Source organism: Leucoraja erinacea, chromosome 30 (assembly GCF_028641065.1).
Source record: "Leucoraja erinacea ecotype New England chromosome 30, Leri_hhj_1, whole genome shotgun sequence".
Taxonomy (NCBI): Eukaryota; Metazoa; Chordata; class Chondrichthyes; order Rajiformes; family Rajidae; genus Leucoraja; species Leucoraja erinaceus.
The window spans coordinates 18,119,205-18,132,972 of record NC_073406.1 but is presented as its reverse complement, the minus strand read 5'-3'; the positions used below and the strand labels follow the sequence as shown (position 1 = coordinate 18,132,972).

Here is a 13,768-nt window from a genome sequence, read left to right as displayed (position 1 = left end):
CATTCCTTTCTCCAGTTATGCTGCCTGATGTGCTGTTACCCCAGCATTTTGGATCTGTCTTTGGAAATATAGAGATGCTTGGAGGGTTTTTTTTGAGGTTTTGTGTTTTGTCGGCAGTCTGTGGATTTATAAAAATGTAATATCATTGTCATTTCATGAAAGAAAACATGTATTAAGTGCTTTCTACTTTTTTTTGAATATATTCTTATTATGAATCAAGCTTATTTTTGAAATATAAAAGGCAGTTCATACTGTTGAAGGTTTTAATGAGGGTGGGCAGGGCAGATGGGACCGATTCTAACTAACCTTCTGCCCGTCGCTCGCTCGCTGCCAGCCCTCTTGAGAAGCCTTGGTACAAGTTACACCGGGGACACATACACTCCTTGTGGAGTGTTGGTGCATTCCTCCACCAGGGGCTGGGGAGAAGGAGGAGGCACACACACACACACACACTGCAACCAGTTAAAACATCCCAAATCCCACTGGAAATCTCCAGCATAATCTCTCTCTCTCCTCCCTCCCATCTCTCCTCATTCTCCCCCCTCCCCTTTTCTCTCCCTCCCCTCCCCTCCTTTCTCCCCCTCCCCTCCCCTCCCCTCCCCCCTTTCTCTCTCCCCCTCCCTTTCTACCCCCCCTTTTCCTCTCTCTCCTTTTTTCTCTCCCCCCCATTTTTCTCTCACCCCCCTTTTTCCTCTCCCCCCCCCCCTTTTCCTCTCTCTCTCCCCCTTTGTCCTCCCCCCTCTCTCTCTCTCTTTGCCACCCCCTCTCTTCAACCTCTCTCTCACCTCCCCCTCTCTACACTACCACCAACCCTCTCTCTTCACCCCCACACTACACACACCATCCTTGTGGAGCAGCGGCACACGTCACCGTGCGGTTATCGATTAAAGCCGGAGTGTTTTAGCTGCATTTCCGGGGGTGGCGGCGTTTGGTTCGAACACGGTCGATGTAAATGGGAGAGAGGGAGGGAGGGAGAAGCTGATCACTGCCATCTGATTATGCAAATCCCAGCCACAGAGAGAGCGAGCGAGGGGAGGGAGGGGGACTTATCTTGGTTCGTTCATTCCGCCTCAACCTCCGCCTGATGTTACACACAGAGGCAGTTCTCGCTGTCGCCCGCCTCTCCATCCCACACTCTGGCAGGGAATGAAATGCCTTGAGTACACCTGCCGACCAATATTAGCCTAGAAGGCCAACACATTTGATTTGAACGAGTCCTTTTTTTTGTTAAGCAGAGGAATAAACAAACAAACACACACAAAGAGAAAAAAAACCCTGTCGTACTTTTAAGAAGATTTAAGTGCGAGTCTCTATTGCCCAGTTGAGTATGAAGCGAGCGGGCACCGAGAGGCGGACTTGCCCCATTCATCTACTGCTTGTGCTTGTCCTGGCTGCCCATGCCTGCTGCAGCCTGTGCCCCGAGAAGAAGCTGCAGAGCCGGGAGGAGGAGGCGAACGTGGTCCTGACCGGGACGGTGGAAGAGATCATGAACGTGGACCCTGTGCACAACACCTATTCTTGCAAGGTAAGGAGAAGCCGAACACGGTTCAAAGTTACTGTCCCGACTACCCCCGAGCCCTGGAGTGGGGAGAAAAGCAGCGTTAACCCTTCTGTAACTTAACCTGTTTATAAGTTTACTGATTCAACTATCCCGAGCATTGGAATGGTGGGAGAATGGAGCCCTCAATCTTTCTATAACTCAATCTATTAACATTGCCTTAACCCGGTTGCATAGAAATTTCAGTACTGTATTGTTCCCCAGAGCTTGATAATACACAGTGCTGCAAATGCAGGTAACATTCAATCAGCGTTTGTGTGGGGAGCGAGTGTAGTTTTACTGTGAAGATAGACACAAAGTGCTGGAGTTTTACACAATTGCAGATTTTTGAGATGCTGAGTTTGGTTTTGTTGCAAGCACAAGGATCGCATTCCCGCCCGGGTTTATGTGCGTCTTGTCTCTGTAAAGCTTTGTTGGAGTTTGCGAAAGTTTTGTTTGAGAGAGAGAGAGAGAGAGGTTGGCGGCTGTGGTGGATTGCACCTTGAACAACGTGACAATGGGCAAAACTATTCCTCCCACAAGCGGAGAGTAGCGGCAGGAGCGTGCTGTGATTAACATGGCTGCGGGCGATGAAACCTCTCTCACACACACACACACACACACACACAACCATCTCCCAATGTAATCGCTGGAGGGCAAACAAAATAACTCCAGCGATTCCTGCACTGGGATCGCCACAACCAGTTTGTGCAGTTTTATTCCTGCGAGTGTGCCTGGCTACAACATTCCTTTGGGATTTGTTCCACGCCACAGTGGGTCGGCAAGGAAATGAGCCATAGGTTTGAGGGTTCTTTACAAACTCTGAGTCACAGAGTGATACAGTGCAGATACAGGCCCTTCGGCCCAACTTGTCCACACCGACCAACGTGTCCCAGGCACACCAGTCTCACCTGCCTCTGTTTGGTCCATATTCCCTACAAATCTGTCCTATCCATGTATCTAAGATAGGCACAAAATGCTGGAGTGACTCAGCGGGACACGCAGCATCTCTGGAGAGAAGGAATGGGTCGAGACTCTTCTTCAAACTGAAGATTTTTGTGTCTATCTTCGGTTGAAACCAGCATCTGCAGTTCCTTCCTACACTATCCATGTGCCTGTCTAACTGTTGCTTAAACGTCACGATAGACCCTGTCTCAACCACATCCTCTGGCAGCTCGTTCCATACACCCACCACCCTTTGTCTGGAAAAGGTTACCCCTCAGGTTCCTTCCCCCCCCCCCCTGCCCCTTAAACCTATGCCTCCTGATCCTGGATTCCCCTACTCTGGGCAAGAGACTGTGCATCTACCTGATCTATTTTCACCCAGAGAGTTATGAATCTGTGGAATTCTCTGCCACAGAAGGCAGTGGAGGCCAATTTACTGGATGTATTCATGAGAGAGTTAGATATAGCTCTTGGGGCTAACGGAATCAATGGGATATGGGGACAAAGCAGGAAGGGGATACTGATTTTAATGATCAGCCATGATCAAGTTAGCTCAAAGGGCCGAATGGCCTACTCCTGCATCTATTTTCTATGTTTCTATCCATTCCTCTCTTGGTTTTGAACGCTGTGCCAACTTGTGGGCACTTATCCAAATAAATATTGCGGGTGTCTTGCAATGTCCAATCTCACTAAAACATCCCAGGGCACGACTTTGAAGAAAGGTGATCTTTGTTCTCTTGTTAAATCTAAACAACATCACCAATAGATTCAGAAACAGGGAGCTGCAGATGGAGGTTTACAATAAATTGACTGTTGGAATAGAGCCGCGAGGGTCGGGCAGCATCTAACAAGAACATGGACAGGTGAAGGTATTGGGTGGAACCCTTCTTCAGACTGATTATAGCCACAAAATGCTGGAGTAACTCGACGGATCAGGCAACATCTCTGGAGGAGAGTAATAGGTGACGCTTTGGGTTGAGGCCCTCCATCAGACTGACTCGAAACGTCACCTATTCCTTTGCTCCAGAGATGCCGCCTGACCAGCTGAGTTACTCCAGCACTTTGTGTCTGTTTTCTTGTATCACCAATAGATGCGCTGGTTCCTATAAACATTGCCGTGTACAAATTAGCTACTGTGTATCCTACATTACAGCAGTGACTACACTTCTAGCACTCAAGTCAAGTCAAGTTGTTTTGTCACATACACATACGAGATGTGCAGTGAAATGAAAGTGGCAATGCTCGCGGACTATTGTGCAAGCTTTTGAGCAGACACAGTGACACTCTGCTGCATGTTAGAATCTTTAAGATGTTGAGAGGTGCTATAATAAATACAATACGTTTCTTTGCACACTAAAAAAATATTAAGACATCACTTTGGAAGGTAATTACTTTGTGAGAATCGTATCTGATTTACCTTGAGTTCTGGCTTCCGACTGAGGGATCCTGAGTTTTCCTTTGGAACTGGACAGTGAATCTGTAGACTTTACAAGCAGTGACATTTATTGATAGTGTGGCTATACCTATTCACCAACCACTCTGAACTTTGGTCTTGACATAAAATGCTGGAGTGACGTGGCAGGGCATTAAATGTTGCAATTTTTCTCCTCCCGACTAATTACTCCTGCTGTCATGCTGGGGAAAAAAGTCCCGACGTACCTGATGCCCCGAGTACCTACGACTGACATAACGAGCCGCTACGATGTATATATGGACTCCTACAGACCTGTTACAAACATGCTCCGAGTTTGAATCAAGGGGAAAACTCGGGAGAATTCGTGAGCAACTCGGGAAAGTAGGACAGGCCCTTTGCTCCAGCATCTTGTGTCTATCTTCGGTGTAAACCAGCATTTGCAGTTCCTTCCCATCCACTTTTTGGTTTTGGCTGGTCTATGAATAACTGAAAGATTGACACAAAAAAACTGGAGTAACTCAGCGGGTCTGACAGCATCTCTGGAGGAAAGGAATAGGTGACGTTTCGGGTCGAGACCCTTCTTCAGACTGAATTGAACTGAGTTTCTGTAATTTAAGCAACTGATCAGATAAGACCCGGTGGGAACTTCCTTTGGTGACCAATTCCTCTCCGCCCAGTGCACTCCGCTCCTCACTTTCCCCGCTAGATAGGATGGTCTCTTCCCCAACCATTCCATGACCCACATGAACAGGCTGTGAAAAGAGTGATACAGATCACACACAGACAGGTGGGATTAGTTTGATTAGCATCTCATGGTCAGCACAGGCAGGGTGGGCCGAAGGGCCTACTTCTGTGCTGCACCAGAAGATAGACTCAAGATGCTGGAGTAACCTGATGGGACAGGCAGCATCTCTGGAGAGAAGGAATGGGTGACGTTTTGGATCGAGATCCTTCCTCTGTTCTCTATGAGTCTCCACTGCATCTGTGAGAAGACCAGCTACACAGAGCTAACACAGCCCGCTCTTACACACCTGACTCGGCTTATCTCTGTGGACGTACTGATTGGGTGTGATATCGCACCTGATTTTTTACTTTTTGTTTAATCCCCGTGCACCCACTCTAGGCTTTACTGCATCAATTACAGTAGCTGCCCAGGTGGCTGAGCTGAATTAGGATAATTCAACATGGCCACAGTTTTGAACGCAGGACTGCACTGAAGAAAAATAAACTGCTGGGCTCAGCTTTGTGCCTCGTCCACTCTTGATGAAGCTCTAGTTTAGTTTATTGTCACAAGTACAGCTGCTCCTCGACCTATGATGGGGTTACGTTCTGATAAACCCATCGTAAATCAAAAATATTGTAAGTTGAAAACGCATTTAATACAGCGTGATCACGGGACTGGACACGACGTGCGGCTTGCGGCTGCTGCCCAACGTTTGCACCATCGTAAAGTCGAGATATCGTAAGTCGAAGCGGCGTAAATCGGGGAGCATCTGTACAGTGAAAAGCTTTTTTCTGTTGCGTGCTATCCAGTCAGTGGAAAGACTATGCATGATTACAATCAAGCTATCCGCAGTGTACAGAGGCAGGACAAAGGAAAATGTTTAATGCAAGGTTAAATCTGATTAAAGATAGTCCGAGGGACTCCATTGAGATAGATGGGAGGTCCGAACCGCATTCTGGTTGCGGTAGGATGGTTCACTTGCCTCATAACAGCTGAGAAGAAACTGCCTCTGAACCAGGAAGTGTGCGTCTTCACACTTCTGTACCTCGTGCCTGGTGGGGGAGGGGAGAAGAGAGTGACCGGGGTGAGACCTTGATTATGTGGATAAATGTGAGGTTATCCATTTTGGGGGCAAAAACGGGAAAGCAGACTATTATCTAAATGGTGGCTGACTAGGATGCAGCGAGACCTGGGTGTCATGGTACACCAGTCATTGAAAGTAGGCATGCAGGTGCAGCAGGCAGTGAAGAAAGCGAATGGTATGTTAGCTTCATAGCAAAAGGATTTGAGTATAGGAGCAGGGAGGTTCTACTGCAGTTGTACAGGGTCTTGGTGAGACCACACCTGGAGTATTGCGTACAGTTTTGGTCTCCAAATCTGAGGAAGGACATATTGCCATAGAGGGAGTGCAGAGAAGGTTCACCAGACTGATTCCTGGGATGTCAGGACTGTCTTATGAAGAAAGACTGGTCGACCTTGGTTTATACTCTCTAGAATTTAGGAGATTGAGAGGGGATCTTATAGAAACTTACAAAATTCTTAAGGGGTTGGACAGGCTAGATGCAGGAAGATTGCTCCCGATGTTTGGGAAGTCCAGGACTCACAGCTTTGGTAAGGGGAAATCCTTTAAAAACCGAGATGAGAAGAACTTTTTTCACACAGAGAGTGGTTAAGCTCTGGAACTATCTGCCAGAGAGGGTAGGTGAGGCCACAGTTCATTGGCTATATTTAAGAGGGAGTTAGGTGGCCCTTGTGGCTAAGGGGATCAGGGGGTATGGAGAGAAGGCAGGTACGGGATACTGAGTTGGATGATCAGCCATGATCATATTGAATGGCGGTGCAGGCTCGAAGGGCCGAATGGCCTACTCCTGCACCTAATTTCTATGTTTCTATGTTGGCGACCTGCTGAGGCAGTGGTCAAATATATGGTGGAATTTATTAATATTTGCTAACACTGTTGTAAGGAATGCTGATTTTGATCCAATTTACCTCCTCAAAAGAGGTGGCATTTAATGTTCAGGGACAAAGGTAATGTGATAGCCTGCGTTCATCTGAAAGTTGTGTTGGTCTCTGGGGGAATACTTCTGTGTGGTATTGGGTGTATCAAACGTCATGGTATGCTGGGGAATAGGAGAGTGTAGGTGTGTGTATCTTTGTAAAAGGCTTATTGGGCGGGCGGACAGGGTGCCGTGTGTGTGAGTGTTGTCAAGGAGTGTGTATGCTATCCAAACGGGGCACAAAGTGCTGGAGTATCTCAGGCAGCATCTCTGGCGGACATGGATCGGTGCGGTTTCGGGCCGAGACAATTCCTTGGTCTTCTTTAGATGGCTGTCGTGAGATTTTGGCCATCATTTAAATATTTTGATACATTGCGACTTTTCGATACCATGCACCGCCCCAGCCAAGCTCTATTTTCACTACTACCATCGCAAAGAAGCTGCAAGTGCCTGAAAGCCGTGGTCATCAGGTTCAAGATTGGCTTCTTCCTACCAGCCAGGATTGTGGTGGACTGGACACCGCCTGTCCCTCTCTGCAGTCTCCATCATGTCAGGGTGTTTGAGTTACTGAACCAAACCTCTATGCAACCAGTCATTATCCTCGTCACCACACGTCTGCAGTAGTATGATAGAGTATTTGTCGACATGTCAAATCTTCTCAATCTTCTAAGGAAATAGAGGCATACCGGAGTAATCGGCCCGCAGTGGTAAAGATGGGAGGTCCCCTCAATCAAGGGACATCAATCCTGTGGCTTCAGAGACCAGCTTTTATTTTTTTATAAAATTCCAGGTTTATTTAATTGTTTTCAACTTGGAAATGCACATGGATAGGCAGGGAATAGAAGGGCCTGGATCATGTGCAGGCTGACGAGATTAGTTTAATGTTATCATGTTCGGCACAGATATTGTGGGCTGAAGGGCCTGTTCCTGGTCTATGTTCTAACTACCCTGGCTGCTGGGAGGGGTAGTTAGAATGGGGGGGGGGGGTTAACAACTCGAGCCCACAAGCCCAGATAATGTCTGAGTGGTGATTTTCAACGACCATTTCCAACTAGATAGCACTGATTGCTGACGGATCATTGCTAAAAGTGATCATCATAGTCCCATAGACAGAAACAGCCTCTTCGGCCCATCGCTTCTATGCTGGCCATTCAGTTCCCATCCAGATTGTTCCATGTACTAGAAATTGGTTCATAGCCTTCAATGTGCTAGTGATTCAGATGTTCATAAAGACACGTTGTAAATGTTTTAGTTTCGTTTAGAGATGCAGCATGGAAACGGGGCCCTTCGGCCCACCAAGTCCACGCTGACCAACGATCACCCGTATACTAGCTCTATCCTGCACACTGGGACAATTTACAGAAGCAATTTAACCTACAAATCTGCACGTCTTTGCAATGTGGGAGAAACCGGATCATCGAGAGAAATCCCACGCAGGTCACGGGGAGAACGTACAAACTCCACACAGACAGCACCCATAGTCAGGATCGAACCCGTATCTCTGGTGCTGTAAGACAACAATTCTACCGCTGTACCACTGTCCTGTTCTTTGACTGCTGTCAGAACCCAACCATTACACATTTAGCAAAGCCCTTTTTAAACATGTATCTGTCCAAACATCTCTTAAACGTTGTAATTGTGTCCTCTTCCATAGCTTCCTGGGACCATTCATTCTGGAATGGGATTACCCTCGTAGTGGAAAAAGTGGTCCCTCTTAAACTCTCCATTCAACTCTTTTAGTATCCTCCACCCTAGGAATAAGTCTTTGGCCATTCAATTTATCCATGCCCTTCATGAACTTGTGACCTCAATAATGTCACCCCTCAGGCTCCAAAGCCCCAGCCTATCCAACCTCTTCCCTATTACTCACGCCCACAAACCCAGATAACAGCTGCGTGGTGGGTTTTGTTTCACCACCTTTTCCAATTAGGGTGTATTGAATTTTCCATCCTGGTGAAAACGTTCTGACTGTCTGCCATATCTATACCTCTCATTATTTTAGCTGCTTTTTATCAAATCTCCCATCACCTCCATCATTCCAGAGAAAACACTCCCAGTCTGTCCAACCTCCACCTATAGCTAATACCTCCTAATCCAGGCATTGTTCCGGGAAAAGATGTTCTGAGTTTCCCTATACCTTGGATTGAAAGATGTAGCATGGAAACAGGCCCTTCGGCCCATTGTGTCCATACTAACCATTGTAGCAAGTTAGTACCTGCACTAATATAAAGCACTTTGATCAATGAGAGTTGTTTTTAAATGTGCTATAGAAATAAAATTGACTTGACCCGTTCACACAAGTTCTATGTTATCCCACTTTCTGCATCCACCCCCTACGCACTAGAAGCAATATGCAGAGGCCAATTAACCTAAAAAAAAACCCACACGTCTTTGGAATGTAGGAGGAAACCGTAGCATCTGGAGAAAACTCAGGCGGTCACGGGGAAAGCATGCAAACTCTACGCAGACAGTACCTGAGGTCAGGATTGAACCTGTGTCTCTGGTGCATTGATGCAGTACTAGGATGACATGAGGGGCATGGATAAAATGACCACTCCCAGGGTAGAGGACTAAGCGATAGGCTCCAGGTGTGGGAGGAAAAATCCAAGATGGACCTTGGGAAAATTCTTCACTCAAATGGTGGCGTGTACCGGGAACAAGCTATCCGGGGAAGCTGAAGAACCAGATTCAATAACGATCTTAGAAAAGCATCAGCACAGATACATGGATCGGTATTAGTTTATTACAGCTAAGTGTATTGAGATAGAGTGAAATACTTTACATGTTTTGCATGTTATCCAGGCAAATCATACCATAGGTGAATACATCCCATTGTGCAAAAAGAGAAAATAAGAATGTTAGAGCTAGAGAAAAGAAAGTGCAATTAAAAAAAAGTGCTGGTGCAACTGTGAGGTAGATTGGAAGATCGCTAAAATTAATCTCTGGCATGATCACATTGAGTGGCGATGCTGGCTCGAATAGCCGAATGGCCTACTCCAATACCTATTGTCTATTGCATATGGGAGATATGTCTGACCAAGAGTCTGGTAACCACGGGGAAGAAGCTGTTCTTACAATGCTGATTCCAACACCAGAGGAAATGTGACCACCCAACTATCTGCGGCCCGAGACTTTCAAAGTAACGTGACATTAAATGTAATGTGATCTTGCGCACAGAGCCATACCCAAGTGCAAACTCCCTACTGAATACTTGTAAAGTAGCCTGATTTCCAGAGCTGGCTTGGGTTTCCGTGAGAGGATGGGAACAAACACCCCATGGGACAGCTCTTTATGAGCTGCAGTTAAAGTCAGCCTCGGCAGTGTGATCTTAACCTTGCTGTGGGCTAATTCTTGCGATCTGCGATGGGAACTGTGAGGGCTGAAGACCGATTCACTTTCATGTGGCCTGTTATCGTCTTCCCCAGATGTCCCAAAATGTTTCACAAATAACGCAGTGGCCTTGATGTACAGCAGCCAGTTTGTGCACAGCAAGATCCCATGGTCTGCATGAGAAACATGACCAATTAATCTGCTTTTGGATCAGGCTGTTTAGTTTAGTGATACAGCGTGGAAACGGGCCCTTCGGCTCGCCAAACCCGCACTGACCCATGGTCACTGTACACTAAGGACAATTTACAGAAGCCAATTCACCTACAAACCTCCACGTCTTTGGAGTGTGGGAGGAAACCCACGCGGGTCACAGGGAGAAGATACAAACTGTGTACAGACAGCACCCGTAGTCGGGATCGAACCCGAGTCTCTGTTGCTGTCAGGCAGCAGCTGCGCCACCTGAATTGCCCAGGTGCAGGAATTGGAGGGGAATTTCCTATTCCCCAAATATCGAACATGTCCTTCCATGGCTACTTGTGGTGGGGTGGGGGTGTCAGTTCATGGTGAAGTGAAGAGTGTACTTTAATGTTTCATCAGATGTAAACGTTAATTGCACCGAGCCTATTATTGATAATCTGAATGGTACCAGGTACCTACCCTGCTCTCAGCGTCAGCCAGACCAAGCAACTGATTGTTGGCCTCGGGTAGAGAAATATGAGGATTTGTGAACCTGTCTACATTGACAGGGCAGTGATGGAGGAGTCAATGGCTTCAAGTTCCCAGGCATGCATATCTCTGAGAGCTCCTGGGCTCAGTATACCGATGTAGTCACGAAGAGTGCTCATAAGTACCTCTACTTCCCTGGAAGACTGATGAGATTCGGCATGCTGCCAAATACTCCTATCTAACCTCTCCTGGTATACGGGAGAGAGCGTACTGACCGGCTGTGTCAAGGCCTGTTTCGGTAACTCAAACAGCCATGGTACACAAAAATGCTGGAGAAACTCAGCGGGTGCAGCAGCATCTATGGAGCGAAGGAGATGGGCAACGTTTCGGGCCGAAACCCTTTCTTACCTCGGCAACCATCTACCATGGACTTTGTTTTGGTTGCACTATGTACTTCTGCTTCCACTATTATGGCCCAATTTATTTATTGATCATTGTATATTTACTTTTTGCATTAAAATGCCTGTGAAGTTGCAGCAAGAATGATTTTACTTCGGAGTCACGTGAATGATTCCGTGAAGAACCCGTCGACGGCTAAAAGAATGGACGTGCCTATAAACCACATCCTGGCTACAGCAGGATGGTGGGGGGTAAGACCGTTCAGAAATTTTATAATAAGCCGTTGGCAAAACCTGTTTTATTTGCAGGAAAGATTTTACAGACTGCAAATATTTAATTTAAGCCCAGGGGAACAATTTAATTTCTATGGTTATTTAAAAAAAATACCCCCGTGTTTTTCGAAAACAGATTTTGGGGATTACGATAATTCATCCGCCCCAAAGACTTCGGCTGAGCGCGGCCGAGCTCTGTAATAACTGTAGCATGGGTCGGCAACCTATGGCCCCGGGCCCGAAGGCGGTCTTTGGGTCCCCCGTATTCAACCGCCCCGCCCTGCACCGCATCCTGCTCAAAGCCGCCAGCACGGCCGTGCGTGACTCCTAGTAAGATTGCGAACTTACGTTTAAGAAAGTAACTGAGGAGTTATGATGAGGGATTACTGCCCTCCGCTCCCACCCTCAAAATTCATAAACTGGTATCTTTACTATGTTTAAAAACTGTGATCTGAAACTCAACCGCTGGCTTTGAAGTATGCCGCGCATGCAAGGATTGCATCACGTAAGGCTCCTCCTCATCAAACCAAACTGTAAGTTTCTCTTACTATTTTATTGCACCCCTGATTTTGTAATACCTTAATGCATTTTTACAGCTGTGTGAAATTTGCCATGCCTGCAGGGGTCATCCACCTGTGTACGAAGGCGGTCTTTGGATGGATTCATCCGCCCCGCCCTGGCGCGCCGAGCATCTGGCTGCACCGCATCCTGAAAATGGCACGGCTGCGCACCTCTGCCACGTTTGAAAGAACAAGCAGTTGCTGGAAAAATCAAAGGTAGACAAAAATGCTGGAGAAACTCCAGCGGTGAGACATGCAAGGATTGCATGAGGCTGCCTCATCCGCTGTGTTTCTCCAGCATTTTTGTCTACCTTCTGCCAACACGTGATTTGATGCCATCCATGTGTACACGTGATGGATGTGGCTCGCCATCTGCTCACAGACATGCGTCCTGGCCCCTTTGCAGAACAAGGTTGCCGACCCCTGGCCTAAAGGTTCTGACTCGGATAAGAACGTAAGAATTAGGAGTGGGAGTTGACTATTCCAGCCATTAAAATCTCGGGCCAACCTTCTACCTCCACACTATTTTCTTGCACTCTCTCCCATCCATTGATTCCATCCACATCTGGTAATCCATTGATCCCTGTTTTGACTGAACCTCCAGGGTAGAAAGTTCCAAAGGTTCACAACCTCCTGAGTGAAGAAACATCTAAGTCCTAAATGGCCAAAAAAGCACACTCACTGGCGTCTCTACTTCCTTTGGAGACTACGGAAGTTCAACATAGACATAAAATGCTGGAGTAATTCAGTGAGACAGGCAGCATCTATGGAGAGAAGGAACGGGTGACGTTTAGGGTCGAGACCATTCTTCAGATTTGACCTAAATCGTCACCCATTCCTTCTCTCCAGAGATACTACTGCTGAGTTACTCCAGCATATTGTATCTATTGTAATCTAGCGTAAGCCAGCATCTGCAGTTCCTTCCTACACAAAGTAAGCTCAGCATGATTCTTGTTGACTGCTTACAGATGCACATCGTCGAGTTGTTTCACGACTTGATTTGGGAGCAGCTCTGCCCAAGACGGCAAGATATTGCAGAGAGTTGTGGATGTAGCCCTGTCGATCACACGGACCAGATTCCCCACCATTGTCTCCATCTACAAATCACACTGCCAACATAATCAAGGACGAATCACACTCCAACCATTCCCTTGTCCCCTCTCTCATCGGGCGGAAGATGTAAAAGGTTTAAGGCATGTAATACTTGATTCAGAAACACCACCTCCCCCTCGGTTATCAGAGATTACTGAACGGTGCTCCTATAAGCTAGGGTGTTGTCCCATTCATTTAAACCTACCTCATTGCGGTCATTGGACTTGCTCTCTGGAACTGCTCCTGTGTAATGCTGTAAAATTATATCCTGTGCTCTGGTACTTTTCTCGTTGCACTATTTGTGTAGGCTTGATTGCGCTCGTGTTTAGTTTCTGATTGCACAGCTTATAAACAAACGCCCTTCACTGCACCTCATGACAATAGAAACTATACAAGTAGGTGCAGGAGTAGGCAGTTCGGCCCATTATGATCATGGCTGATCATCCAAAATCAGTACCCCGTTCCGGCTTTTTCCTCATATCCCTTGATTCCCTTAGTAAGAGCTAAATCTAACTCTCACTTGAAAATATCCAGTGAATTTACCTCCACTGCCTTCTGTGGCAGAGAATTCCGCAGATTCACAACTTTGGCTGAAAAGGTTTTTCTTATTCTTAGTCTTAAATGGCCTACCCTTGATTCTTAAACTGTGACCCCTGGTTCAGGACTCCCCCAACATCAGGAAAATGTTTCCTGCATCTAGCCTGTCCAATCCCTTAAGAATTTTATATGTTTCTATAAGATTCCCTCTCATCCTTCTAAATTCCAGCAAATACAAGCCCAGTCGACCCATTCTTTCATCGTATATCAGTCCCGCCATCCCAGGAATTAACCT

At 46.8% G+C, this 13,768-nt stretch overlaps 1 protein-coding gene across 2 annotated transcripts in view; it reads left to right on the top strand.

The window, feature by feature from the left end:
• The first annotated feature begins 1,000 nt into the window (after window positions 1-1,000).
• The window catches only part of agrn (agrin), a 451,665-nt gene continuing 438,897 nt past the window's right edge, over window positions 1,001-13,768 (top strand). The window contains exon 1 of one of the 2 annotated variants that reach the window (XM_055659585.1): window positions 1,001-1,525. In XM_055659585.1, the coding sequence (XP_055515560.1) occupies window positions 1,328-1,525 (198 nt within the window). In that variant the 5' untranslated portion in view covers window positions 1,001-1,327. The remainder of the gene's footprint in view (window positions 1,526-13,768) is intronic. The other variant, XM_055659586.1, reaches the window with a different exon arrangement.